This window comes from Ranitomeya imitator, chromosome 5 (genome assembly GCF_032444005.1).
Source record: "Ranitomeya imitator isolate aRanImi1 chromosome 5, aRanImi1.pri, whole genome shotgun sequence".
NCBI classification, from domain to species: Eukaryota; Metazoa; Chordata; class Amphibia; order Anura; family Dendrobatidae; genus Ranitomeya; species Ranitomeya imitator.
This window is the reverse complement of record NC_091286.1, coordinates 193,619,537-193,644,652: the sequence shown is the minus strand read 5'-3', so window position 1 is coordinate 193,644,652 and position 25,116 is coordinate 193,619,537. Positions and strand designations below refer to the sequence as shown.

At 44.3% G+C, this 25,116-nt stretch overlaps 1 protein-coding gene across 4 annotated transcripts; it reads left to right on the top strand.

Moving 5' to 3' along the window:
- Positions 1-2,477: 2,477 nt before the first annotated feature.
- Positions 2,478-24,362, top strand: ZBTB18 (zinc finger and BTB domain containing 18). 4 transcript variants are annotated; one of them, XM_069769458.1, is made up of 3 exons: positions 2,540-2,666; positions 5,310-5,424; positions 20,745-24,074. In XM_069769458.1, the coding sequence occupies exons 2-3, from the start codon at positions 5,382-5,384 to the stop codon at positions 22,322-22,324; spliced, it is 1,623 nt and encodes a 540-aa protein (XP_069625559.1). In that variant the 5' UTR covers positions 2,540-2,666; positions 5,310-5,381; the 3' UTR covers positions 22,325-24,074. The 4 variants fall into 4 exon arrangements, with proteins under 4 accessions (XP_069625561.1, XP_069625559.1, XP_069625562.1 ...); XM_069769460.1 differs by lacking the exon at positions 5,310-5,424 and having other exon boundaries at positions 2,478-2,666; XM_069769461.1 differs by lacking the exons at positions 2,540-2,666; positions 5,310-5,424 and adding an exon at positions 19,149-19,272.
- Positions 24,363-25,116: the final 754 nt, after the last annotated feature.

Sequence of the window (25,116 nt, the reverse complement as noted above, 5' to 3'; positions counted from 1 at the left end):
CAGCTGACCGCAGCACACACAGGACAGTACACACAGCTGACCGCAGCACACACAGGACAGTACACACAGAGCTGACCGCAGCACACACAGGACAGTACACACAGCTGACCGCAGCACACACAGGACAGTACACACAGCTGACCGCAGCACACACAGGACAGTACACACACAGCTGACCGCAGCACACACAGCACAGTACACACAGCTGACCGCAGCACACACAGGACAGTACACAGAGCTGACCGCAGCACACACAGGACAGTACACACAGCTGACCGCAGCACACACAGCACAGTACACACAGCTGACCGCAGCACACACAGGACAGTACACAGAGCTGACCGCAGCACACACAGGACAGTACACAGAGCTGACCGCAGCACACACAGGCACAGTACACACAGCTGACCGCAGCACACACAGGACAGTACACACAGAGCTGACCGCAGCACACACAGGACAGTACACACAGCTGACCGCAGCACACACAGGACAGTACACACAGAGCTGACCGCAGCACACACAGGACAGTACACACAGCTGACCGCAGCACACACAGGACAGTACACACAGCTGACCGCAGCACACACAGCACAGTACACACAGCTGACCGCAGCACACACAGGACAGTACACACAGCTGACCGCAGCACACACAGGACAGTACACACAGCTGACCGCAGCACACACAGGACAGTACACACAGCTGACCGCAGCACACACAGGACAGTACACACAGCTGACCGCAGCACACACAGGACAGTACACACAGCTGACCGCAGCACACACAGCACAGTACACACAGCTGACCGCAGCACACACAGCACAGTACACACAGCTGACCGCAGCACACACAGCACAGTACACACAGCTGACCGCAGCACACACAGCACAGTACACACAGCTGACCGCAGCACACACAGCACAGTACACACAGCTGACCGCAGCACACACAGCACAGTACACACAGCTGACCGCAGCACACACAGCACAGTACACACAGCTGACCGCAGCACACACAGGCACAGTACACACAGCTGACCGCAGCACACACAGGACAGTACACACAGCTGACCGCAGCACACACAGCACAGTACACACAGCTGACCGCAGCACACACAGCACAGTACACACAGCTGACCGCAGCACACACAGCACAGTACACACAGCTGACCGCAGCACACACAGCACAGTACACACAGCTGACCGCAGCACACACAGCACAGTACACACAGCTGACCGCAGCACACACAGCACAGTACACACAGCTGACCGCAGCACACACAGCACAGTACACACAGCTGACCGCAGCACACACAGGACAGTACACACAGCTGACCGCAGCACACACAGCACAGTACACACAGCTGACCGCAGCACACACAGCACAGTACACACAGCTGACCGCAGCACACACAGCACAGTACACACAGCTGACCGCAGCACACACAGCACAGTACACACAGCTGACCGCAGCACACACAGGACAGTACACACACAGCTGACCGCAGCACACACAGCACAGTACACACACAGCTGACCGCAGCACACACAGCACAGTACACACAGCTGACCGCAGCACACACAGGACAGTACACAGAGCTGACCGCAGCACACACAGGACAGTACACACAGCTGACCGCAGCACACACAGCACAGTACACACACAGCTGACCGCAGCACACACAGCACAGTACACACAGCTGACCGCAGCACACACAGGACAGTACACAGAGCTGACCGCAGCACACACAGCACAGTACACACAGCTGACCGCAGCACACACAGCACAGTACACACAGCTGACCGCAGCACACACAGGACAGTACACACAGCTGACCGCAGCACACACAGGACAGTACACACAGCTGACCGCAGCACACACAGGACAGTACACAGAGCTGACCGCAGCACACACAGGACAGTACACACAGCTGACCGCAGCACACACAGCACAGTACACACAGCTGACCGCAGCACACACAGGACAGTACACAGAGCTGACCGCAGCACACACAGGACAGTACACACAGCTGACCGCAGCACACACAGCACAGTACACACACAGCTGACCGCAGCACACACAGCACAGTACACACAGCTGACCGCAGCACACACAGGACAGTACACACAGCTGACCGCAGCACACACAGGACAGTACACACAGCTGACCGCAGCACACACAGCACAGTACACACAGCTGACCGCAGCACACACAGCACAGTACACACAGCTGACCGCAGCACACACAGGACAGCACACACACAGCTGACCGCAGCACACACAGCACAGTACACACAGCTGACCGCAGCACACACAGGACAGTACACACAGCTGACCGCAGCACACACAGGACAGTACACACAGCTGACCGCAGCACACACACGCCAGCGGACATACCACAGAACGACGCGGACGATACCCCGCCTCTACCCCAGTGAACTCTCGCGCAAGCGCGGTAATTTGCCAGCCTCTGCCATCCTTTCCTGCTCGCCACCTTTCCTGGCACCTGGCCCGCCTAATAGGCGCCAGGCTGATGTGTGCCGCCCCGGCTCTGTGCGCTGGGGAGACGTTAGTAATGGAGCGCTGAGCACAACGCTCGGAACAAGCGGGGAGTAGCGGAAGATCCGGCGGTCACTGGACAAGCAGTGGCCGGCATTCTGCAGAGTAAGGCTGGGGCAATGGAGGGCTGCTCAGTGCTGCCGGCCGGGGCAAGGACGAGCTGTGTCCGCCACTGTTCCCGGGAGGTGAGGGGCCGGAGCCCCCCGGTGTGTGCGGACCCTGGTGCTTTTGTCCTGGTGGCCGTTCATGCTCCATCCTATGTGGTCACACGCTGCGCCTCCTCACAAGGTCGCTCGTGTCTGTCTGTCCTCCCGCATAGCAGCCGCCATTACTGCCCCCCTTGCTCCAGAAGTCTCCCCGGTAGCAGCGCTACAAGTTTAGCTTCCCCGGAGGAGGCAGGAGCTGAGATCAGGGGAACCTGCCAGCAGACTGCCTGGGCCGGGGGGTGCAGGGATGGTTACTCTGCTGGGTTTCATATTATGATGTAGTGACACCTGCCTGATGTGCTGCAGCCCCTCTGCCTACAAACACATGGGCACCGTCTACCAGCTGGAGTGGAGCTGCTGCCCTATAGTTCCCTGGTGACTTGGTAAGGCTACGTTCACATTAGCGGTTTGCGTGTTTGCGTCGGGCGCCCCTATATTTAACATATATTTAACAATGTGAACGTAGCCTAAGCGGTTCTGCAGCGGTTTAGTGTAACGTACCTGGGGGCATTTGTACTGGTCTTGGTTCGGGCAGCATGCTCCTAATGAGTGTTCCCATGAAAGGAGGTGTGTAATAATTGTTAACCCCTTCATGACCTTGGGATTTTTTGTTTTTTCCGTGTTCGTTTTTCGCTCCCCTCCTTCCCAGAGCCATAACTTTTTTATTTTTCCGTCAATTTGGCCATGTGAGGGCTTATTTTTTGCGGGATGGTGAAATTGCAAAAAAAAGTGCAGTCCCACACTTGTTTTTTGTTTGGCTTTTTTGCTAGGTTCACTAAATGCTAAAACTAACCTGCCATTATGATTCTCCAGGTCATTACGAGTTCATAGACACCTAACATGACTAGGTTATTTTTTACCCAAGTGGTGAAAAAAAATTCCAAACTTTGCTAAAAAAAAAAAAAAAAATTGCGCCATTTTCTGATACCCGTAGCGTCTCCATTTTTCATGATCTGGGGTCAGTTGAGGGCTTATTTTTTGCGTGCCGAGATGACGTTTTTAATCGCATTTTGGTGCAGATACGTTCTTTCGAGCGCCCGTTATTGCATTTTAATGCAATGTCGCGGCGACCAAAAAAAACCGTAATTCTGGCGTTTCAAATTTTTTCCCCGCTACGTTGTTTAGCGATCAGGTTAATGCTTTTTTTTAGTTGATAGATCGGGGGATTCTGAGCGCGGCGATACCAAATATGGTATGGATTTTATATTTTTTTTATTGATTTATTTTGATTGGGGCGAAAGGGGGGTGATTTAAACTTTTATATTTTTTTTTATTTTTTTAACATTTTTTTCAACTTTTTTTTTTTACTTTTGCCATGCTTCAATAGCCTCCATGGGAGGCTAGAAGCAGGCACAACGCGATCGGCTCTGCTACATAGCAGCGATCTGCTGATCGCTGCTATGTAGCAGAAATGGAGGTGTGCTGTGAGCGCCGACCACAGGGTGGCGCTCACAGCCACCGGCGATCAGTAACCATAGAGGTCTCAAGGACCTCTATGGTTACAATGGAGACGCATCGCCGACCCCGATCATGTGACGGGGGTCGGCGATGACGTTATTTCCGGCCGCCCGGCCGGAAGCGGTAGTTAAATGCCGCTGTCTGCGTTTGACAGCGGCATTTAACTAGTTAATAGGTGCGGGCAGATCGCGATTCTGCCCGCGCCTATTACGGGCACATGTCAGCTGTTCAAAACAGCTGACATGTCCCGGCTTTGGTGCGGGCTCACCGCGGAGCCCTGCATCAAAGCAGGGGATCTGATCTTGGACGTACTATCCCGTCCGAGGTCAGAAAGGGGTTAAAGGGAATCTGTCAGTAGGAGCCCCCCTCCTGAGCATCTGTGTGGTCATGTAGGTCATGGGAAGCTGACTACACTGATACTTTACTATCTGCGATCCCATATCTTATTCCAGAGAAATCCATAATCTTCCTATATGTAAATGAGCTGTTGAGATCAGTGTCCGGCCCATAGATCTTATGAGAATCTGCCTCCAGAGCTTATTGTAAATGAAAGAAGGTATTACCAGTGTGAGACATGTAATGACTGACAGTCCACTCTCCTGATCTATATGTCTCACACTTCGTAACGTCTGCTTTCATAACAATAAGTTCTGGATTCTCATGCAGATCATTGTCCATAGATCTTAACAGCTCATTTACATATAAGAAACACATGGATTTCTCTGGAATAAGACATCAAAGCACAGATATCTAGGTGTCATTTTATTCAGGTTCCTATGACCTGGTGGTCTTCAGTACACTCACTGGACCACCGCGGTGTTTGGTGAGCCTCGGCCTGTGTTGCCCATTGGTTTCCTCTTCTGGCACTGGCTGTCGCAGTCACATGTGCTCACTTGTATTCAGACCCATCCTATGGGAACTTCTATGTTTTAGTAAATACTTGTTTTGTCTTTTTTCCAGTGATGTATATATTTACAGTTTTTAGTTAACCCATACTGCAGTTGATCAGTGGCTTCTTTTATACACTTGTTTAAGACTCTGTTCACACATCTGTCAAGGTTTTCATTTTATTTTTCTGTCATAGGAGCAGAAAAATGAAAATGCTAGAGTGCCGGATCCATCACATGACGGATACCATGACTCTCATTATTTTATAATGGGATCCATTGGAATTTGCCACAGTGTTGCTCGTTTGGACGGTAAGGATAGCACGACATGCTGAGCTATTCACCCCATCACATATGATGGAATTGTGAGCAGAGCCTTAGCTGATCCAGATCAGTGGGGGCCGTGTCACCTGTATGTGTATGAGATTTCTATAGTCTCTAAATAACATCACCTGCTCAGTAATATATAACAAATTTTATTAGAACTATTGAAATAATCACTTTTATACATTTCTATTGAGTCCCAGAGGTATGTCTTCTCCCCTGGTGTCAACCGCCTCCGAGAGGTCAATCATCCCCCTGTGTCCTGCAGGTGCCGCCTCCTCTCTGTCGTGACATCACCGGCGCCTTCATGTTGCCAAGGCCCCAGATCCCGCCCCAAAGTGTGTTATGGTGTACACTGTGTGCAGAATTATGAGGCAAGTTGTATTTTAGAGGATTAATTTTCTTATTGATCAACAACTATGTTCTCAGTCAACCCAAAAGACTCAAATATCAAAGCTTAATATTTTTGGAAGTTGGAGTGGTTTTTTTTAGATTTGGCTATCTTAGGAGGATATCTGTTTGTGCAGGTAACTATTACTGTGCAGAATTATTAGGCAACTTAATAAAAACCAAATATATTCCCATCTCACTTGTTTATTTTCACCAGGTAAACCAATATAACTGCACATAATTTAGAAATAAACATTTCTGACATGCAAAAACAAAACCCCCCAAAATTTGTGACCAATATAGCCCACCTTTCTTTATGATGACACTCAGCAGCCTTCCATCCATAGATTCTGTCAGTTGCTTGATCTGTTTACGACCAAGATTGCATGCAGCAGTCACCACAGCCTCCCAGACACTGTTCCGAGAGGTGGACTGTTTTCCCTCCCTGTAGATCCCACATTTTATGAGGGACCACAGGATCTTTATGGGGTTCAGATCAGGTGAACAAGGGGGCCATGCCATTATTTTTTCTTCTTTGAGACGTGTACTGGACAGCCACGCTGTGGAGTAGTTGGAGGCATGTGATGGAGCATTGTCCTTCATGAAAATCATGTTTTTCTTGAACAATACCGACTTCTTCCTGTACCACTGCTTGAAGAAGTTGTCTTCCAGAAACTGGCAGTAGGTCTGGGAGTTGAGCTTCACTCCATCCTCAGCCCGAAAAGGTCCCACAAGTTCATCTTTGATGATACCAGCCCATACCAGTACCCCACCTCCACCTTGCTGGCGTCTGAGTCGGAGTGGAGCCCTCTGTCCTTTACTGATCCAGCCTCTGGCTCATCAAGAGTCACTCTCATTTCATCAGTCCATCAAACCTTTGAAAAGTCAGTCTTAAGATATTTCTTAGACCAGTCTTGACGTTTCATATTTCTTGTTCAAAGGTGGTCGTTTTTCAGCCTTCCTTAACTTGGCCATGTCCTTGAGTATTGCACACCTTGTGCTATTTGTTATTCCAGTAACGTTGCAGCTCTGAAATGTGGCAAATGGCATCTTGGAAGCTTCACACTTGATTTTCCTCAATTCATGGGCAGTTATTTTGTGCCCTTTTTTGCCCAACACGCTTCTTGCGACCCTGTTGGCTATTTGCCATGAAACGCTTGATTGTTCGGTGATCACGCTTCAAAAGTTTGGCAATTTCAAGACTGCTGCATCCCTCTGCAAGACATCTCACAATTTTGGACTTTTCAGAGCCCGTCAAATCTCTCTTCTGACCCATTTTTTTCAAACGAAAGGAAGTTGCCTACTAATTAAGCACACCTGATATAGGGTTTTGATGTCATTAGACAACACCCCTCCTCATTACAGAGATGCACATCACCTGATTTACTTAACTTGTAGTTGGCTCTCAAGCCTGAACAGCTTGGAGTAGGACAACATCATGTGATCAAAATACAACTTGCCTAATAATGCTGCACACAGTGTATTCACACTGCGGGGATGGGAATCTGGCGCTTGCACAGTGGATCGGGTCACCGTGCTCCATTGAAGATAGCGCCAAAGTCTCGCGAGACCAGAAACATAAGAGCCACCTTCACAGAATGCAGCCTTAGTGCTGCTGAAGGTAACTCTTTTACCTTAATAGGCCCGGGGGGGTGACAGGTTCCCATTAACAATATGCACATCAATCTCAAAACGACTTTCTGTACGGCTAAAAGAAGTGCCCTGACCATTCTTCAGGTGGCTACCGGTTGGAAGGTGAGTATTTTATACATACAATTCTAAAAAAGACGCCAGCGACAAAGCCATCACAAAAAAAGGCTTTACAAGGAAATACCGACAGTCTTTTCCTAAAGCGTCTTTTGCTCAAAAACTATGCCGGTATGCTGTAAGCTAAGATGTCGTGTGCAAATACCCTTGGAAGCTGGGAAAAATGAGACGTCACTGCCAGAGCATATTTAAGGTCAAGTTCCCACAATGAGTTTCTGATGCAGCGTCTTAGGGTATGTTTCCACGTTCAGGAAACGCTGTTTTTTTTACGCTGCGTTGAGCCGCAGCGTCAAAAACACAGCGTCCAGATGTTACAGCATAGCGGAGGGGATTTCATGAAATCCCGTCTCCACTCTGCATTAAAAGACGCATGCGACATACCTGTGGAAACGCACATGCGGCGCGTCTTTTAAGAACGCAGCATGTCCTTACATTGCAGAAACAACGCAAGAACAACGCAAGTGACCTGCCAGTGACCTCAGGTGCAGATTTGGTCAGGATTTTACCTGCATAAAATCCTGACCAAATCCTGATGTAATCCTGAATGTGGACACATACCCTAACATTTACTGAAAAGTGGATGGGGTTTATAGACATTTCATACCCACTGTGCTTTTTTTTTCTCTCAGCGTAAACTGACCTACTGTGCATGTTTAAAATCAACAATATGTCAACTTCTGTTGCGGGTACGCAGAGTTTTATGTGCGGATTTTTCCCTATAGAATTCCATTAGATGTGAAATATCTGAATGTAAATACAGCAGAAATGCACTAAAAAGGCATGTGATCCGCACATGACTATATCAATAAAGTGTTATCACCCAAATACCAGGAGGCAACAAAAACAATGTAGTTTTATTTAAAATATGAAAAGACAAAAAAGAGGCAAAACAGCAGTGTGAAATGTGTGATAAAACGCAGGGAAAAAAATGCCAGTAAGCTAATTTGCATAATAGGTGCAGAAAATGTCCATTGAAAAAACATATTCATCATGGGAGCGTAGCCTTGTGTGTTTCAGATATGTAGTGTTAGTTCCTACCATATGGCTGTAACAGAGGATTGTGCACCCACAGCGCATTGATGCACATGGAGAGCTAAATCTAGTCAGTTCTTCCAATACTACAGAAGATCTACTGTGGCGCAGATTGCTGGAAAGGTTGATGCTGCCTTTAATAGACTGTGAGAACGCATAGTGCATCACGTCTTTCTGTGTAGGCACTGGCCAGTCAGACTGCCCATGCAAACCCCTGTTACTTGCTAAAAAGTGCCTACAGTGGGTACCTGACCTGTGGAAGAAGGTGGCCTGGTCTCAGGAATTGCATTTTGACTTACATCCCGTAAATAACTGGGTACTACGTACATGAGGAAGACATGACACATTTATGGATTAGGTGAACTGCGCAATGTTCTGTTGGCATTCACATGGAAGGTACTTTGACATGTACCACCTACCTAAACATAGTTGCAAATCGATACACCACTACATCGTAACAGTATTTCCTAAAGCACCACGCCTGCATTTTTTAAAATTTCACCACTGTAGAGGTGTCACTAATGTAAGTTCCTTGGCTCTAGTATTATAGCTGCCAGACACCGTCTTCATCTATTATCGGTGCTGATCCAGTCAGTCTTCTGCAGTTTGTGACCTGTCGGGTGGCTCCAGTGTTTGCAGGGTGAGCCTGAGGTGACATCTCAATGTAAATGTATGGGAGAGAGAACGACGTTCTCATAGACTTACACTGAGAGCTTGTAATAGTCACCTCTAACTTCCGATAAGTCAGGAACTATGGTCACAAGAAGGCGGATTGGGGCTGGAGCTGCGCCGGGAAGAGTGGAAAACAGTGGCTGGTCAGTATATTACTAGGGGCAGGAAATGTGGATTAGTGATGCCACTCCAACCCTGAAAAAAAAGGTGGAGAGGGGCTTTAATGCCAGGGGACCCTTAGAATGCCGCTCCCTAATACAATGCAGCATTACCATGTTCCTCAAGTCATTTTTGAGTAAAGACTTCAACATTTTGTCTTTGGCTACAAATTGCCAATCTCTTACTGTGATTACTTGCGGGCTGCATTTGAAAAACAAGTCCAGTTCATGGAGTTCACAAACTTCTCAGGGATGTAAAAGATATGGTTATCTGTGGAGGTAATTACCGTATATTTTTATTACTGTATATGCTCGAGTATAAACCGACCCGAGTATAAGCCGATTTTTGCCACTGAAAACTAGGTAAGCTTATTGACTTTGACTCAAGTATAAGCCAGGTATGTATTGTCCCCTCATTTTTGTCCTGCTATGTGTGGCTCCCCCCGTCCTGTTTTGCTCAGTTTGACTCCCCCTGTTGTATGCATGGCTCCCCCGGTCCATTCCTTGTATGCATGGCTCCCCCTCCCCTCCCGTTACATCTTGTATGCATGGCTCCCCCTCCCGTCCCATCTTGTATGCATTTCTCGGCTCCCCCGTCCCATCCTTGTATGCATGGCTCGGCTCCCCCGTCCCATCCTTGTATGCATGGCTTGGCCCCCCAGTCCCATCCTTGTATGCATGGCTCGGCTCCCCCGTCCCATCCTTGTATGCATGGCTCGGCTCCACCGTCCCATCCTTGTATGCATGGCTCCTCCTCCTGTCCCATCTTGTATGCATTTCTCGGCTCCCCCGTCCCATCCTCGTATGCATCTCTGCCCCCCCTGTCCCATCCTTGTATGCATGGCTCGGCTCCACCATCCCATCCTTGTATGCATGGCTCGGCTCCCCAGTCCGTCTTCCCCCGTCATACTCACCCTCCTCGTTCCGTCACTGCACGTCCCTGCATCTCCGTTGTCCCAATGCGGCAGCTCTTCCTGTGCTGAGCGGTCACGTGGTACCATTCATTAAGGTAATATGCGCTCCACGCCTATGGGAGTGGAGACGCGTGCATATTCATTACCTTAATGAGCAGTACCACGTGACCGCTCAGCACAGGAAGCGCTGCCGCACCTGGACAACAGAGAGGAGGCGAGGAGGGAGAGTATGATGTCACAGCTGTCGGCTCCTGACGCTGCTCCACCGCTCCCCTCCCCCTGCCCTGCTGGCTTTCTGGACAATGGCGTGTGTATAAGCCAAGGGGGGTGTTTTTAGCACAGAAAAATGTGCTGAAAATCTCGGCTTATACACGAGTATATACGGTACTGTCTTCAGAACTCATACTTCAGCCAGATAAGTTGAGTGCATCACAAAGCCAAAAAATTTAAAATTGTTAAAGGGACTCTGTCACCCCCAAAATCGCGTATATGAGGTAAGCACACCGTCCTGAGGGGCTTAGGCTTCTTTCACACTTGCGTTGTGTGACGTACGTCGCAATCCGTCATTTTGGGAAAAAAACGGATCCTGCAAATGTGCCTTCAGGATGCGTTTTTTTCCCATAGACTTGTATTGCCGACGGATCGCGACGTATGGCCATCCGTTGCGTCCGTCGTGCACTGGATCCGTCGTGTTTTGGCGGACCGTTGGCACGAAAAAACATTCAATGTAACGTTTTTTCGTACGTCGCATCTGCCATTTTCTACCGCGCATGCGCGGCCAGAACTCCGCCCCCTCCTCCCCGGACTTTAGAATGGGCAGCGGATGCGTCGAAAAAACTGCATCCGCTGCCCATGTCGTGCATAATTTTCACAACGTGCGTCGGTACGTCGCGCCGACGCTTAGCGACGGACCGTACCGACACAAGTGTGAAAGTAGCCTTATCTACAGCATTCTGTAATGCTGTAGATAAGCCCCCGATGTATCCTGAAAGATGAGAAAAAGAGGTTAGATTATACTCGGGGCGGTCCGGTACAATGGGCATCGCAGTCCGGGGCCTCCCATCTTCTTACGATGACATCATCTTCGTGTCTTCTTGCTACGGCTCCGGCGCAGGCGTACTTTGTGTGCCTTGTTGAGGGCAGAGCAAAGCACTGCAGTGCGCAGGCATCGGGAAACGTCAGAGAGGCCCCGGTGCCTGCACACTGCAGTACTTTGCTCTGCCCTCATCAGATTTGTAGGTTGTTCTATTTTAAGCTAAAAATAAATACATAAAATAACCTAGGAACCCTTTAAGTAAAACAAAAATATGAATTGCCTCTAAAATTGTGTATATCCTTTCTGTTGCTAACATCTTGGAAGATACTAGAGAAAACCATCACAGGTCTCGGAAGAAGTCTACAGCTTGGTGGCTCCGGACTGTTCGTCTGCCAACATACAGATCAGGCACGTTGATGTGTTGTACATAAGTGTGCCCATAATTTCCAACACTTTACAATGAGTATTCTGCTTTCTTGTGTGATAGTGTCATCTAGCCAACAATCTAACGGATTCTATCATGCGCATCTGTTCTGTCAGGTCACTTTAGAAATTGTGCCTTACAGGTATGTGCTGTGCAAGCCCCACCATGAAATCATCAAGTGACATTGGGAAACTAATGCTGAAGGACAAGAGAAAATACTCACTTTATGGCCACATTCACACGCTCAGTATTTGGCCTGAATTTGACATCGGTATCTGTAAGCCAAAACCAGGAGTGGAACATTGAGAAAAGTATAATAGAAACATATGCACCACTTCTGTATTTTTCACCCACTCCTGGTTTTGGCTTACAGATGCTGATGTAAAATACTGACCAAATACTGAACATGTGAACATGGCCTAGTTTCACAAATCTAAACGTCTTTTGGCAACCATGCCGTAATGCGAAACGGTCTTGGACCCCCAGCGATAAGACCTATTCTGTGGTTGAGTGATTAGCCCTTTGTATTTTTTTTAAATTGGATGTAAGGTTGGACCATGTGCACATCGATAGCCAATCCAGCTTCATAAATGTAACCACTTTATGTTTATATTTTTTGCAGATTTTTAGTATGGAAAAAATAGCACAGTACAATGCAGTTGTGTGGATGTATGAAATGCAACAGATTGTGTCCATCTGGAGAATTTATAATGTACCACATGTCCTATCTGTCACAGAATTCTTACCGCAAAATAGGCCAAGTCTGCCTCAAAATCTGCCTGTAAAAAGTGCATACTTTGCTGCAGATTTGGAAGTTCTGATACTATACCTGCGCATACACTCAGAAGGGTTGTTTCCTCTAAGGAGACATTTTGGCTCATAAGGCTAGGGGCTGTCATACAACCGAAGTTCACTCCGTGCTGCAGCTATATCAAGGTGCTATAGAAGTCAGTAGGGACACATTGGAAAATCCCAAAGCTACCGCAGCAAGCAAGTTGCAAAAGATCCAACCAAGTCCGATATTATTTATTTATTTTTTTTCTTTGCGACTTGCTTGTTGCTCTAAGGGTAGCGTAGGTGTCGCAATGCAACCCCGTTCACTTGTATAGCTCTGTGATGTAGCAACGGCACTACGCAAACTTCGGTCGCATGATTGCTGTTGTGGCCAAAGGTGGCGTGTAGTCCTAACTTAAAGGATTGCCTATGCATCGGGCCACTGAATGAGGTGCAACATGACATTAGACGCGCAGAGCTCAGCCAATTGTTGAGGTCTCTTCACTGCAGAAACATGTTGCCCCATCTACACTATTTACAGAGTTCTGTGATGGTACTGACTGTCCATCACCAATGTTGAAATCTCCTGTCTGTCATTTTATTTTTACAGTCATTGCTCATACTTTTCCCGGTTTTGCTCTTGGCTTATGCTGCGAGCCTATTAGTTTAGTAGTTTTAGGGCATTTTGTGGCACTTGTGTATTCTTATCTTCTGTATAAGCTTTTTTTTGTTACATTCATATGGATTTTCTATCTGGAAAATTTACTGTGGATGAGATTTTATGAAATTCTGCAACATATCTTGAGCAGTGCTGTGGACTTGATTTCCCAAGCATGTACCCTAAAGGTACCTTCACACTGAACGATATCGCTAGCGATCCGTGACGTTGCAGCGTCCTGGCTAGCGATATCGTTGATTTTGACAGGCAGCAGCGATCTGGATCCTGCTGTGCCATCGTTGGTCGGAGCAGAAAGTCAAGAACTTTATTTTGTCGCTGGACTCCCGCAGACATCGCTGAATCGGCGTGTGTGACGCCGATTCAGCGATGTCTTCACTGGTAACCAGGGTAAACATCGGGTTACTAAGCGTAGGGCTGCGCTTAGTAACCCGATGTTTACCCTGGTTACCAGCGTAAACGTAAAAAAAAAAAACACTACATACTTACATTCCGGTGTCCCCCGGCGCTGTGCTTTCCTGCACTGGCTGTGAGCGCCGGCCAGCCGTAAAGCAGAGCGGTGACGTCACCGCTCTGCTTTACGGCTGGCCGGCGCTGACAGTGCAGGAAAGCACAGCGCCGGGGACAGACACCGGAATGTAAGTATGTAGTGTTTTTTTTTTTTTTTTTTTTACGTTTACGCTGGTAACCAGGGTAAACATCGGGTTACTAAGCGCAGCCCTGCGCTTAGTAACCCGATGTTTACCCTGGTTACCAGGGGACCGGCATCGTTGGTCGCTGGAGAGCTGTCTGTGTGACAGCTCTCCAGCGACCACACAGCGACGCTGCAGCTATCGGGATCGTTGTCTAGATCGCTGCAGCGTCGCTTAACGTGACGGTACCTTAAGTTTAGGCTGCAAATATTCATCATTGATTTCACCATTTGCACTGCAAAGAAATCTGGAGTAGACTTGCAGCTTTTCACAGCATAAGGCCAGGATCACACATGTGAGAAATACGGCCGAGTCTCGCATGTTAATAACCGCCATTGCCGCCGTCACTCAGGAGCGGAGCGTGCGGCTCCAGGTATTGCTATGCAGCCGTACGCTCCGCTCCTGAGTGACGGCGGCAATGCTGGGTATTAACATGGGAGACTCTGCCTCATTTCTCGCATGTGTGATCCCGGCCTAAATCTGTATAGAGCATTCGTGCCATTCTGATTGTCATATTGTTCTTCTGGTAACTGCATTTTGTGCATCTACTAGTTTGTATTTTCCATTTTCTTTATTAGTGATCTCACACTTAGAGGGACTCTGTCAGCACAGAATGACTGTTTATACTAGGTACAGGCACTCAGCGCCTCATGTCGGAGCCAATCATTTAACTCCACCTTTCCATCTATCTTTACCCTTCTCTGTCTCTATGAAGCCAGTGCTGTCAATCAATGGGGTGGAGATAGCGGGAAAGCAAGCAGCTGGGAAGTTGTATACAAATGATTGGTGCCTCCATAATGCCCAGAGCGCCTGTATCTGATTTCTGCCGTCATTTGATGCTGACAGTCCTTTTAACAAGTAAAACCTCTAAGCTAGAAGATCATGGGAAGTGGTAATGTTTTCTAGCGATCTTGAGAGTACGAGCACCAAGACTCCAGGGCTGTCATCTTTTTACACCTTTTGTAAGATAAAAAACATACCGTATATACTCGAGTATAAGCTGAGATTTTCAGCCCAAAAAAATGGGCTGAAAGTGCCCCTTTCTGCTTATAATCGAGTCATGGTCGGTGGGTGAGGGGGAGCGACGACTGTCAAATACTGACCTGCTCCTGACGCTGTCCCTGCATGTCCTACGGTCTTCGGGCGCGGCAGCTTCTTCAAGTAGTGAGCAGTCACATGGTACCGCTCATTAAAGTAATGAATATGGACTCCACTCCCATAGAGGTGGAGCCGCATATTCATTACTGTAATGAGCGGTACCATGTGACCACTCACTACAGGAAGAAGCTGCTACGCCCGGAGACCGTGGTACCTGCAGGGACCGTGTCAGGAGCAGGTGAGTATTTCATATTCACCTTTCCGCGTTCCACCGATGCTCCGTCTTCCACGTCCTCTGCACTGACTGTTCAGGTCAGAGGGCGCGATATCGTATTACTGTGCGCGCCGCCCTCTGCCTGAATAGTTACTGCGGAGAGACGGGACGCTGAGGAGCAGCGGGCAGCGACGACAGGTGAGTATGTATGTAATTTTTTTTTTTTGTGCAGCAGCAGCATTACTTGGGTACAATGTTATATGGAGGATCTATGGGGCCATAATGAGCTGCATGGAGCATTATATGGGGCATCTATGGGGCCATAATGAACTGCATGGAGCATTATATGGGGCATCTATGGGGCCATAAAGAACTGCATGGAGCATCTATGGGGCCATAAAGAACTGCATGGAGCATTATATGGGGCATCTATGGGGCCATACAGAATTGCACGGAGCATTATATGGGGCCATAAAGAATTGCATGGAGCATTATATGGGACATCTATGGGGCCATAAAGAACTTCATGGAGCATTATATGTTGCATCTATGGGGCCATAAAGAACTTCATGGAGCATTATATGTTGCATCTATGGGGCCATAAAGAACTTCATGGAGCATTATATGGGACATCTATGGGGCCATAAAGAACTGCATGGAGCATTATATTGTGCATCTATGGGGCCATAAAGAACTGCATGGAGCATTATATGGGGCCATAAAGAACTGCATGGAGCATTATATGGGGCATCTATGGGGCCATAAAGAACTGCATGGAGCATTATATGGGGCAATAATGAACTGCATGGAGCATTATATGGTGCGTCTATGGGGCCATAAAGAACTGCATGGGGCATCTATGGGGCCATAACGAACTGCATGGAGCATTATATGAGGCCATAAAGAATTGCATGGAGCATTATATGGGGCCATAAAGAAAAAAACTGCATGGCATTATATGGGGCATCTATGGGGCCATAAAGAACTGCATGGAGCATTCTATGGGGCCATAAAGAACTGCATGGAGCATTATATGGGGCATTGTATGGGGCCATAAAGAACTGCATGGAGCATTATATGGGGCCATAAAGAACTGCATATAGCATTATATGGGGCATCTATGGGGCCATAAAGAACTGCATGGAGCATTATATGGGGCCATAAAGAACTGCATGGAGCATTATATGGGGTCATAAAGAACTGCATGGAGCATTCTATGGGGCCATAAAGAACTGCATGGAGCATTATATGGGGCCATAAAGAACTGCATGGAGCATTATGTGGGGCATATTTGTATATGGAGCATCTTATGGGGCCATAAAGAACTGTATGGAGCATTATATGAGGCATATTTTAATATGGAGCATCTTATGGGGCCATAATGAACTGCATGGAGCATTATATGGGGCTCCTGATTCAATATGGATATTTAAAAACACTTAACCTACTGATGTCTCAATTAATTTTACTTTTATTGGTATCTATTTTTATTTTTGACTAGGCTTATACTCGAGTCAATAAGTTTTCCCAGTTTTTTGTTGCAAAATTAGGGGGGTCGGCTTATACTCGGGTCGGCTTATACTCGAGTATATACGGTATATGGTTTTATTATGGACTAAGTTTGAAACAAGAAACCTATTTTTTTTTAATACTTATTTTCTATTTTATAAAATGTTTAGTGTTTTTTTTTAAATGTAAATCTATATACACAAGCACAGTTGTAGTTTGGCTCATGGAAATAATTCACCCCTTTTCCCAGGGACCAAAAGGCGGTCTCCAGCAAAAAAAATTGCTTGCATGAATAGAGTATTTTATTTTGATGAGCAGGAAGCATGGGAATGGCACTCAGCCTAGCCCTTGTAAAGCTGATGGTGGGTAGTGGGCATAGCTACGTTCCTAACCTTTTAGTCATGGAACAGGGGCGAGGTAAAGAGTTTGGCCACATCCTTTTACCTGATCAAAAGCCCCTACAGAGGCTTGCAGCCTTATAATCTCTTCGTTGGGGGTATATCATATAATGCTCTATATTACTAGGTGTAATGGAAGGGGCCACCACATGATTTACTTGCCTAAGGCTTTCCACCAACACCTCTGGAGCTACTCTAGGTAGTATGCACTCTGGAGAGGAGGCTCCAAGAGCGGCTGATGAAAAGCTCCATATTTCATGCTCCACGTTTCCTTTGTTTGGAATATGACTTGTAGTTGAGATAATTAGGCCAATATTTACGAAATATTGCATTATTAATACTTAAGTTTTCATCTTGTGAAATTATAAGCTACAGAAAGCAAGCTACAATGAAATCCTGTTGCCTATGAATAAATACTGTTTGTTAATAATGTACCTATGTCAATTGTTTTCAGGAGAAAATTAAAAACCTATAGCTCGTAAAACAACATGGCAATTCCAGCTACCAAAGGGAACCTGTCACCCCGTTTTTTGAGATTGAGCTATAAATACTGTTAAATAGGGCCTGCGCTGTGTGTTCCTATAGTGTATGTAGTGTACCCCGATTCCCCACCTATGCTGAGAAATAACTTACCAAAGTCGCCGTTTTCGCCTGTCAATCAGGCTGGTCAGGTCGGGAGGGCGTGGTGACATCGCTGGTTCTTCCTCAGCTTTACGTTGGTGGCGTAGTGGCGTAGTGGTGAACAAGCAGCGCGCGATCTGCGCTGTAATCCCTTGCATCGGTGGGGGCGGCCATCTTACTGGGGCCGCGCGTGCGCAGATCGAGTGCTCTGCTGCACGGGGCTTCAGGAAAATGGCCGCGGGATGCCGCGCGTGCGCATTAGAGATCGCGGTGGCCATTTTCCCAAAGCCGAGTTTGCATCTCGGCTTTGGGAAAATGGTCGCCGCGATCTCTAATGCGCACGCGCGGCATCCCGCGGCCATTTTCCTGAAGCCCCGTGCAGCAGAGCACTCGATCTGCGCACGCGCGGCCCCAGGAAGATGGCCGCCCCCACCGATGCAAGGGATTACAGCGCAGATCGCGCGCTGCTTGTTCACCACTACGCCACCAACGTAAAGCTGAGGAAGAACCAGCGATGTCACCACGCCCTCCCGACCTGACCAGCCTGATTGACAGGCGAAAACGGCGACTTTGGTAAGTTATTTCTCAGCATAGGTGGGGAATCGGGGTACACTACATACACTATAGGAACACACAGCGCAGGCCCTATTTAACAGTATTTATAGCTCAATCTCAAAAAACGGGGGTGACAGGTTCCCTTTAATACCAGGTGGTAATTCTCTTACCTATCGTGTGGTGTTTATGTGCATGCACAGAATAGAACGTGTGTGTGTGTGTCAGTGCGAGGTTGCAGTGTTATTTCATCAGCCACTTGCAGTAAGATCTTGATCTTTTTCTGTATATGTTTGCCATGAGCATTCTTAAGTCTGTGTTAATAACTAGGATAATTGGAGTTGGAGTTTTTTTAATATTCTACTTTAAAATAATATTTGCTAAAAAAAACAAAGATGTAATCCAAATCTCTTTTATACTGTCTATAACTTTTTACTGTACAGATATAGCAGGAACGTAAGTTAGCGTTGCTTATTATTGTGCATATAAATATGTACATATATGTATAGCTTTGCATTATTTTAACACACATACACAGCATATTATTTTTTTAAGCAACATGTTGTAGGAGTTCATACCTTCAATACACGAAATCAAAAATGGTGTGAAGTTGTTAGAAAATTCCATAATTATAATAGTCCATATGTTAAGTTGGTATGCGAAGAAAGTTTAGAGAAGAGGAAACTTTGAAGTTTTTGTTTATAGAAACTGAAGAAAAAAAAGTTCTCCTAAGAAAAAGCTGGTGGCAGGAGTGTAGAGGAGCAGCATATGGCATTAAAAGGAGCACAGCTGGAGGTAGCATTTCCATCTGAACATGATGTCAGAGCAGCTGACAGCTTGCCATCCCTCAGCCTTTTATTCTAACACACAGCCAGGGAGTTAGTGTGTGCAGAGCTGTGTGGGGAAAAGGTATCTTATTCCTCTCTAACATCCTCTCCACTTTGCATCTGTTTGTCAGTCTGTTTTTTTTTTCCTCCCTTCGTGTTTTTTTTTTTTTTTTTAATTTCCTTGAGTCGATCAATATACAACCAGCATACAGCACTTGAGAAGGGAGTACATCATCGGGTCTATGTATAAAAAAGGTAGGACTTGCAGTAAATGCAGTTGTATATTGATTATCATTTCTTCTTTATATATTGTTTCCTACTTTTTATCATGGCCTATTTGATCTAAAACCTCCTGGTAGCAGCTTCTCTCTGGAGCCTGCTGTTCACCATTATTTAGAACATTAACTTGTTTTGTGATCGTACGTTGTATTGTGCGCGTGCTGCATTGTCGGTGTGGTTAAAACTGTACACCGTTTCTCAGAATCTCTTATAAGGAATACATGCTGCAATTATTTGTTTCTTGTAGTATATGGTGGGTGTTTATTATGTTGTCATAGATTTCATGCGCTTCAAATCCTTTTTATTTTTTCTTTATATTTTTTTATGTCTGGCACACTGAAGAAACAGGCCTATATTAAGGTCGTGTGCTATCTGATCTTTGATGTGTCCTTTTTATCTATTTATTTTAAAAACTCACCTTCCTGACTATGTTGTTTACATTTCTACATCTACCTGTTCTAGGAATATACTGTATATTCTGCCTTTCTCCTCCATACTTGTTTATGTACTAGTAAACTAATTTAGAACTTGTAGATTTGAGCTGCTTGAATTGGCCAGACAGCTGTAATCGCACTCCTCTATTCTTAATCTCTTTATCTGGGCAGCAGCTGCCATATGGCCACCGTCAGCTGGATCAGATGTTTATAAGCTTCCTTCTTCGTCCCTCTGTCCTTTCAGCCTACTAATTTGATCACAGCTACCTTGTGAGCTGCCCTCAAATCTTTATTTTTAGCCCTCTTAAGGATTAGGATTGATGTGGGTTACAGGGCACTTAAAGTGATTGTATTTGTTAATCTTTGCATTCTTTTGTTTTGTAGTGATAACGTAAGATTTTTTTTTTGTTATTGTAAAATATACGTAGTTACTGAATTTTTTTTCACTTTTTTATGTAATTTTGTATTGGCACAATTTATAGATAATTAAAATAGCTGCACGCTAGGTTTACTGTGACTGCATGGCCTGATTAAAGTGTGAACAAACTTCATAACAAACATCATAGTCCCTCTATACCTATTGAATAAGGTTTGTGTTCTACATTTTTGTTCATCCTTTCTGTTCTATCGCTTATTGTGAAGTGTATGTCCATTAGTGAGACATAAAATTTTAGTCTGATCTGTGAAACTTGTGATATATATTTTTTCTTTTTAAAATGGCAGTTCTAGAGCTATGAACACTGTCAGTATGTTCACATTTTTCTTAAAGGTTAAGTCACTGAAAATGTCCTATAGTGCACTTCTAATTAGAATCATCTAATGCAAGATTTCTGTTGTTTAGGTTATGAAGACAGTATGGATTTTCCAGAACATAGCAGACATTTGCTACAGTGTTTGAGTGAGCAGAGAGATCAAGGATTTCTGTGTGATTCTACTGTTCTGGTAGGAGATGCCCATTTCCGAGCTCACAGAGCTGTACTGGCTTCATGCAGCATGTATTTCCACCTCTTTTATAAGGATCAGCTAGACAAAAGAGACATTGTTAACTTGAACAGTGACATTGTTACAGCTCCAGCCTTTGCTCTCCTGCTTGAATTCATGTATGAAGGGAAACTCCAGTTTAAAGATCTGCCTATTGAAGATGTGCTTGCAGCTGCCAGTTATCTCCACATGTACGACATTGTGAAAGTCTGTAAAAAGAAACTGAAAGAAAAAGCTACAACAGAAGCAGACAGCACAAAAAAAGAGGAAGACTTTTCAAGTTGTTCAGATAAAGTCGAAAGCCTTTCAGATGGTAGTAGTCACATGGCGGGTGATCTGCCTAGCGATGATGAAGATGGTGAGGCTGAAAAATTGAACATTCTTCCTAGTAGAGGTGATTTGACAGCTGACTCTGAGAACATGTGGTTGAGGTTGTCCTCTGATTCCACCAGCATTACTCAAACTAGCGCAGAAACTGAAACGCACACAACCGCTGTGAAAACAGCACCTAGTCCTTGCAGCTCAGCTGGCTCCTTATCTGCCAGGTCTAATACTTCTGTAAGGGACACAGCAGATTCAGACTGTGTTCTGGACCTGTCTGTGAAATCCAGTGTGTCGGGAGCTGAACCACTGAGTACCTCCTACTTCTCTTCAGCAGAAACACTGAGAAACAATCTAGTTCATGTAAAAGTAGAAAAAGAAGTATCATGTGATGAAAATGATATAGATACTACTGATTATGATATGGAACATAGCACTGTGAAAGAAGGCATAAGTAACGATGTAAGGACACATTATGAGTCCATCCACTTAGGTTCTGCACGAGAAGATTCAGTTCTAAGAGAGTTGGATCGTGATGACAAGGCAAGTGATGATGAAATGATCACTCCTGATAATGAGAGAGTTCAGATAGAAAGCAACATGGACACCAGTCTACTTCCGTTTGTTTCAAACATGCTTAATCCTGCGGGGCAAATATTTATGTGTCCACTTTGCAACAAAGTTTTTCCAAGTCCACATATCCTTCAAATACATTTAAGTACCCACTTTCGAGAACAAGACGGGATACGAAGTAAACCCACTAATGATGTCCATGTCCCTACTTGCTCTCTCTGTGGTAAGACTTTTTCTTGTATGTACACTCTGAAGCGTCATGAGAGGACTCATTCTGGGGAAAAGCCTTTCACCTGTACTCAGTGTGGCAAAAGTTTCCAGTACTCTCACAACCTGAGCCGGCATGCTGTTGTTCACACGCGGGAGAAACCACATGCTTGTAAGTGGTGTGAGAGAAGGTTTACACAGTCTGGAGACCTGTACAGGCACATCCGAAAATTTCACTGTGAACTAGTAAACTCTTTATCTGTTAAAAGTGAAGCGTTGAACTTGCCCGGGGTGAGAGACTGGACTTTAGAAGATAGTTCACAAGAACTGTGGAAATGAATGCAATGTATGTTCATGCATGCATGCGTACCAGGTTTAGAGTTATGTATGCACGCAGAAGAGTACACATATGCACTGTCGGTGTATTTAACAAGATGTTAAATATTCCCTTTTACACGCAACCTAACATTTTTCATTTAGAGAGACATCTAAATTTTATTATGCAAACCTAAATCGAGCCATGTCATTTTAAGAATAAGAACCCATGGGAAAAGCATTTCTTTAACTTGAAAATGTAGTGGTTGTAACAGTGTTGCACTTTATGAAATGAACATGGGTCTCTACACTGAATGTTGTATTAAAATCAAGTTATTATATTTATTTAGTTTATTCGACGTTGGGGAGGTTTATGCATTGGCCAGTAAATGCTGGGAACTGTCTAATGACATTCTATTATTTTATACATGGTGTACACCTGACTACTGCAGTAAAGCTACTCTATAGATTTTCCTCTAAACTGAATATATCCTCTACCTTCTCTTTCATTGTAAAGAGAACGGTATACATGCTTCCATTTAAGGAAGAGCCGAATTTTTCACATCTCAAGTCATGAACTGTGAGGATAATTTGTATAAAAATCAAACCTATTTTAAAGAAAAGGATTGTGAAGGTAGTTAAATGTTCAACTTGGCTTTATAATGTATCATTTCGTATAACTTAAATTAATGAAGTGTTGTCAAACAACTTGAACGCTGCTTTTAGTTTTCCTCTGCTAACTATTTAAACAGAGCCGCATGAATAGTTCTATCATTAATATTATGTACTTAAAGGATAGTAATTTATTTGTACATAATTTTATCTGAAAGAAATATGCTGTTAAAATTGCATCTTTATGTTCTCATGACACAGTGCACAGTGTTGTACGTGTATTTTCTACCTTTTTCTCAAAATTCATTTCAGCCACCACTTGTTCCCTGAAATACACACTTGTTTACAGATATTTACAGATTACGTATTTAATTAGTAAGTATATAAAATGTGCATTCTGAAAAGGAAGAATATTAAATGAATGGCACTTAATTCACTAATCATTCTAGAATTAAGAAAGATATATGCATACTTTAATGCTTGAATTAAGACAAAGCAATAGATGACCTAATACAAATTCAGGTTCAAAGTTCTAAAAAAAAAAAAAAAGTGTTTTTCATGGTCACTTGAGAGATTAACTTTGTCAACTCCTAGAATATTTTTCCCTCTTACCCATACTGATGTAGTATGGCAAAAATATAGCCATGTTGAAATAATCCTAAAGGGTCAATTTTATTTTTTATGGAAGCTATAAACACCTGAAATGTAGAGTTGCTAACACGAGGAGCATTTCCAATAAGTGAAAATATATGCTGCATCATTATTTTATTTTTTTTTTTATCAGAAAATGAAGATTTAAAATAGATATAAATGGAGGAAAAAAAGACAATTCAGTGGAACAATGTGTATGTACTTGAAGTTTTTATAACAATTGTATTTAAGAATGGTAAATTGAATAATATGGATATGACAATCAATGAATATGTATTGGCAGTTAGAGTTTTTTGCTTTTTATTTAGCATTTTAAAATGTGTGGTTTGTGATTTTACATTTGTTTAATAATTAGACGTATGTCTAGCCTTGACAATCATTGTATTTTTTTTTTCCAGGAAAGGGGTGGGTAATTTATTATTATATTGTTTTAATTTTGTATTTCGTGTAGATGTTCGAGATATTTCAAACAGTGTGATATTTCAATAAAACAGATAAATTGAAAAATGTGCCATCCATTTAGTATTGTTTTATTTACCCATCCTCCCCATAATAGCCGTAATGTATATAGAATATTCTGTGTATAAGTTGACATTGGATGAATATATAGAATTGATAAAATTTCTAATTTTAATGACGGATGTCAGGTATGCACCCTCAACAAGCTATCACTAAGAATAATATAGAAAACGCTTTTCCATTTGAGTACTATACCAATATGTGAGATTTTAAAGCATTGCATGAAAACTCCCATGCATTACTTTTTCCACGGTCAGAAATAAATTTGAATATAGATTTTGTATGAATACATTTGTCATGATTTGGGCAGATTTCTAGTTTTATTTGTACAGCTTTACCCTCGACATTTTCAGTGAAATATTGGAAACCTCGATATAGAAACATTTGATATGAACAGTGCAAGCTATTATAGTAAGATTTATTTTATAATGTACAAGGGTCAGTGGACAGGTTACACATGTGAAAAATACTTTTTTAATTGTTTGTTTTGTTTTTTTAGATATGCATTGTAAAATAATATTACATAGCAAGATATCCCCTTTCTGAAGCATTATAGGATAAGTGGCTGGACCAGTTGTACTATAAAACATATTAATGTTCTCTGCTTAAACACACATTTACCGTTGTCTCCCATTCATAAACTAATTTAGCAAAGGAGCCCAAATTAAATCCTCTTAATTTGAGAAATTTTATGGAATATGTGCATTTTTGTTGCAAAGAATTTTAGAAATATGTTTAACCCTCAACTGGTGAAGTGGGGTTTTTGTTACGCAACTGGTGATGTGGGGTTTCCTATACCCCAATATTTAGAAATCTCTTATTTTTACAGAAAATGCCAAAATCACGTTTGTTTTAATTGTTTTCTTATTGGCGATTGATTACACGAGTATATCAAATTTTTTGACACCCACAAATCGGAAAATGAAATACTTTGATAAAAATTAAAGAAGTTTTCAAAATTTGAAAATGTGTAAAAAAGAATTCCATGAGTGGTGATGTGGGGTTCAGCAAGGCCAAGACAGCACTTAGCGACA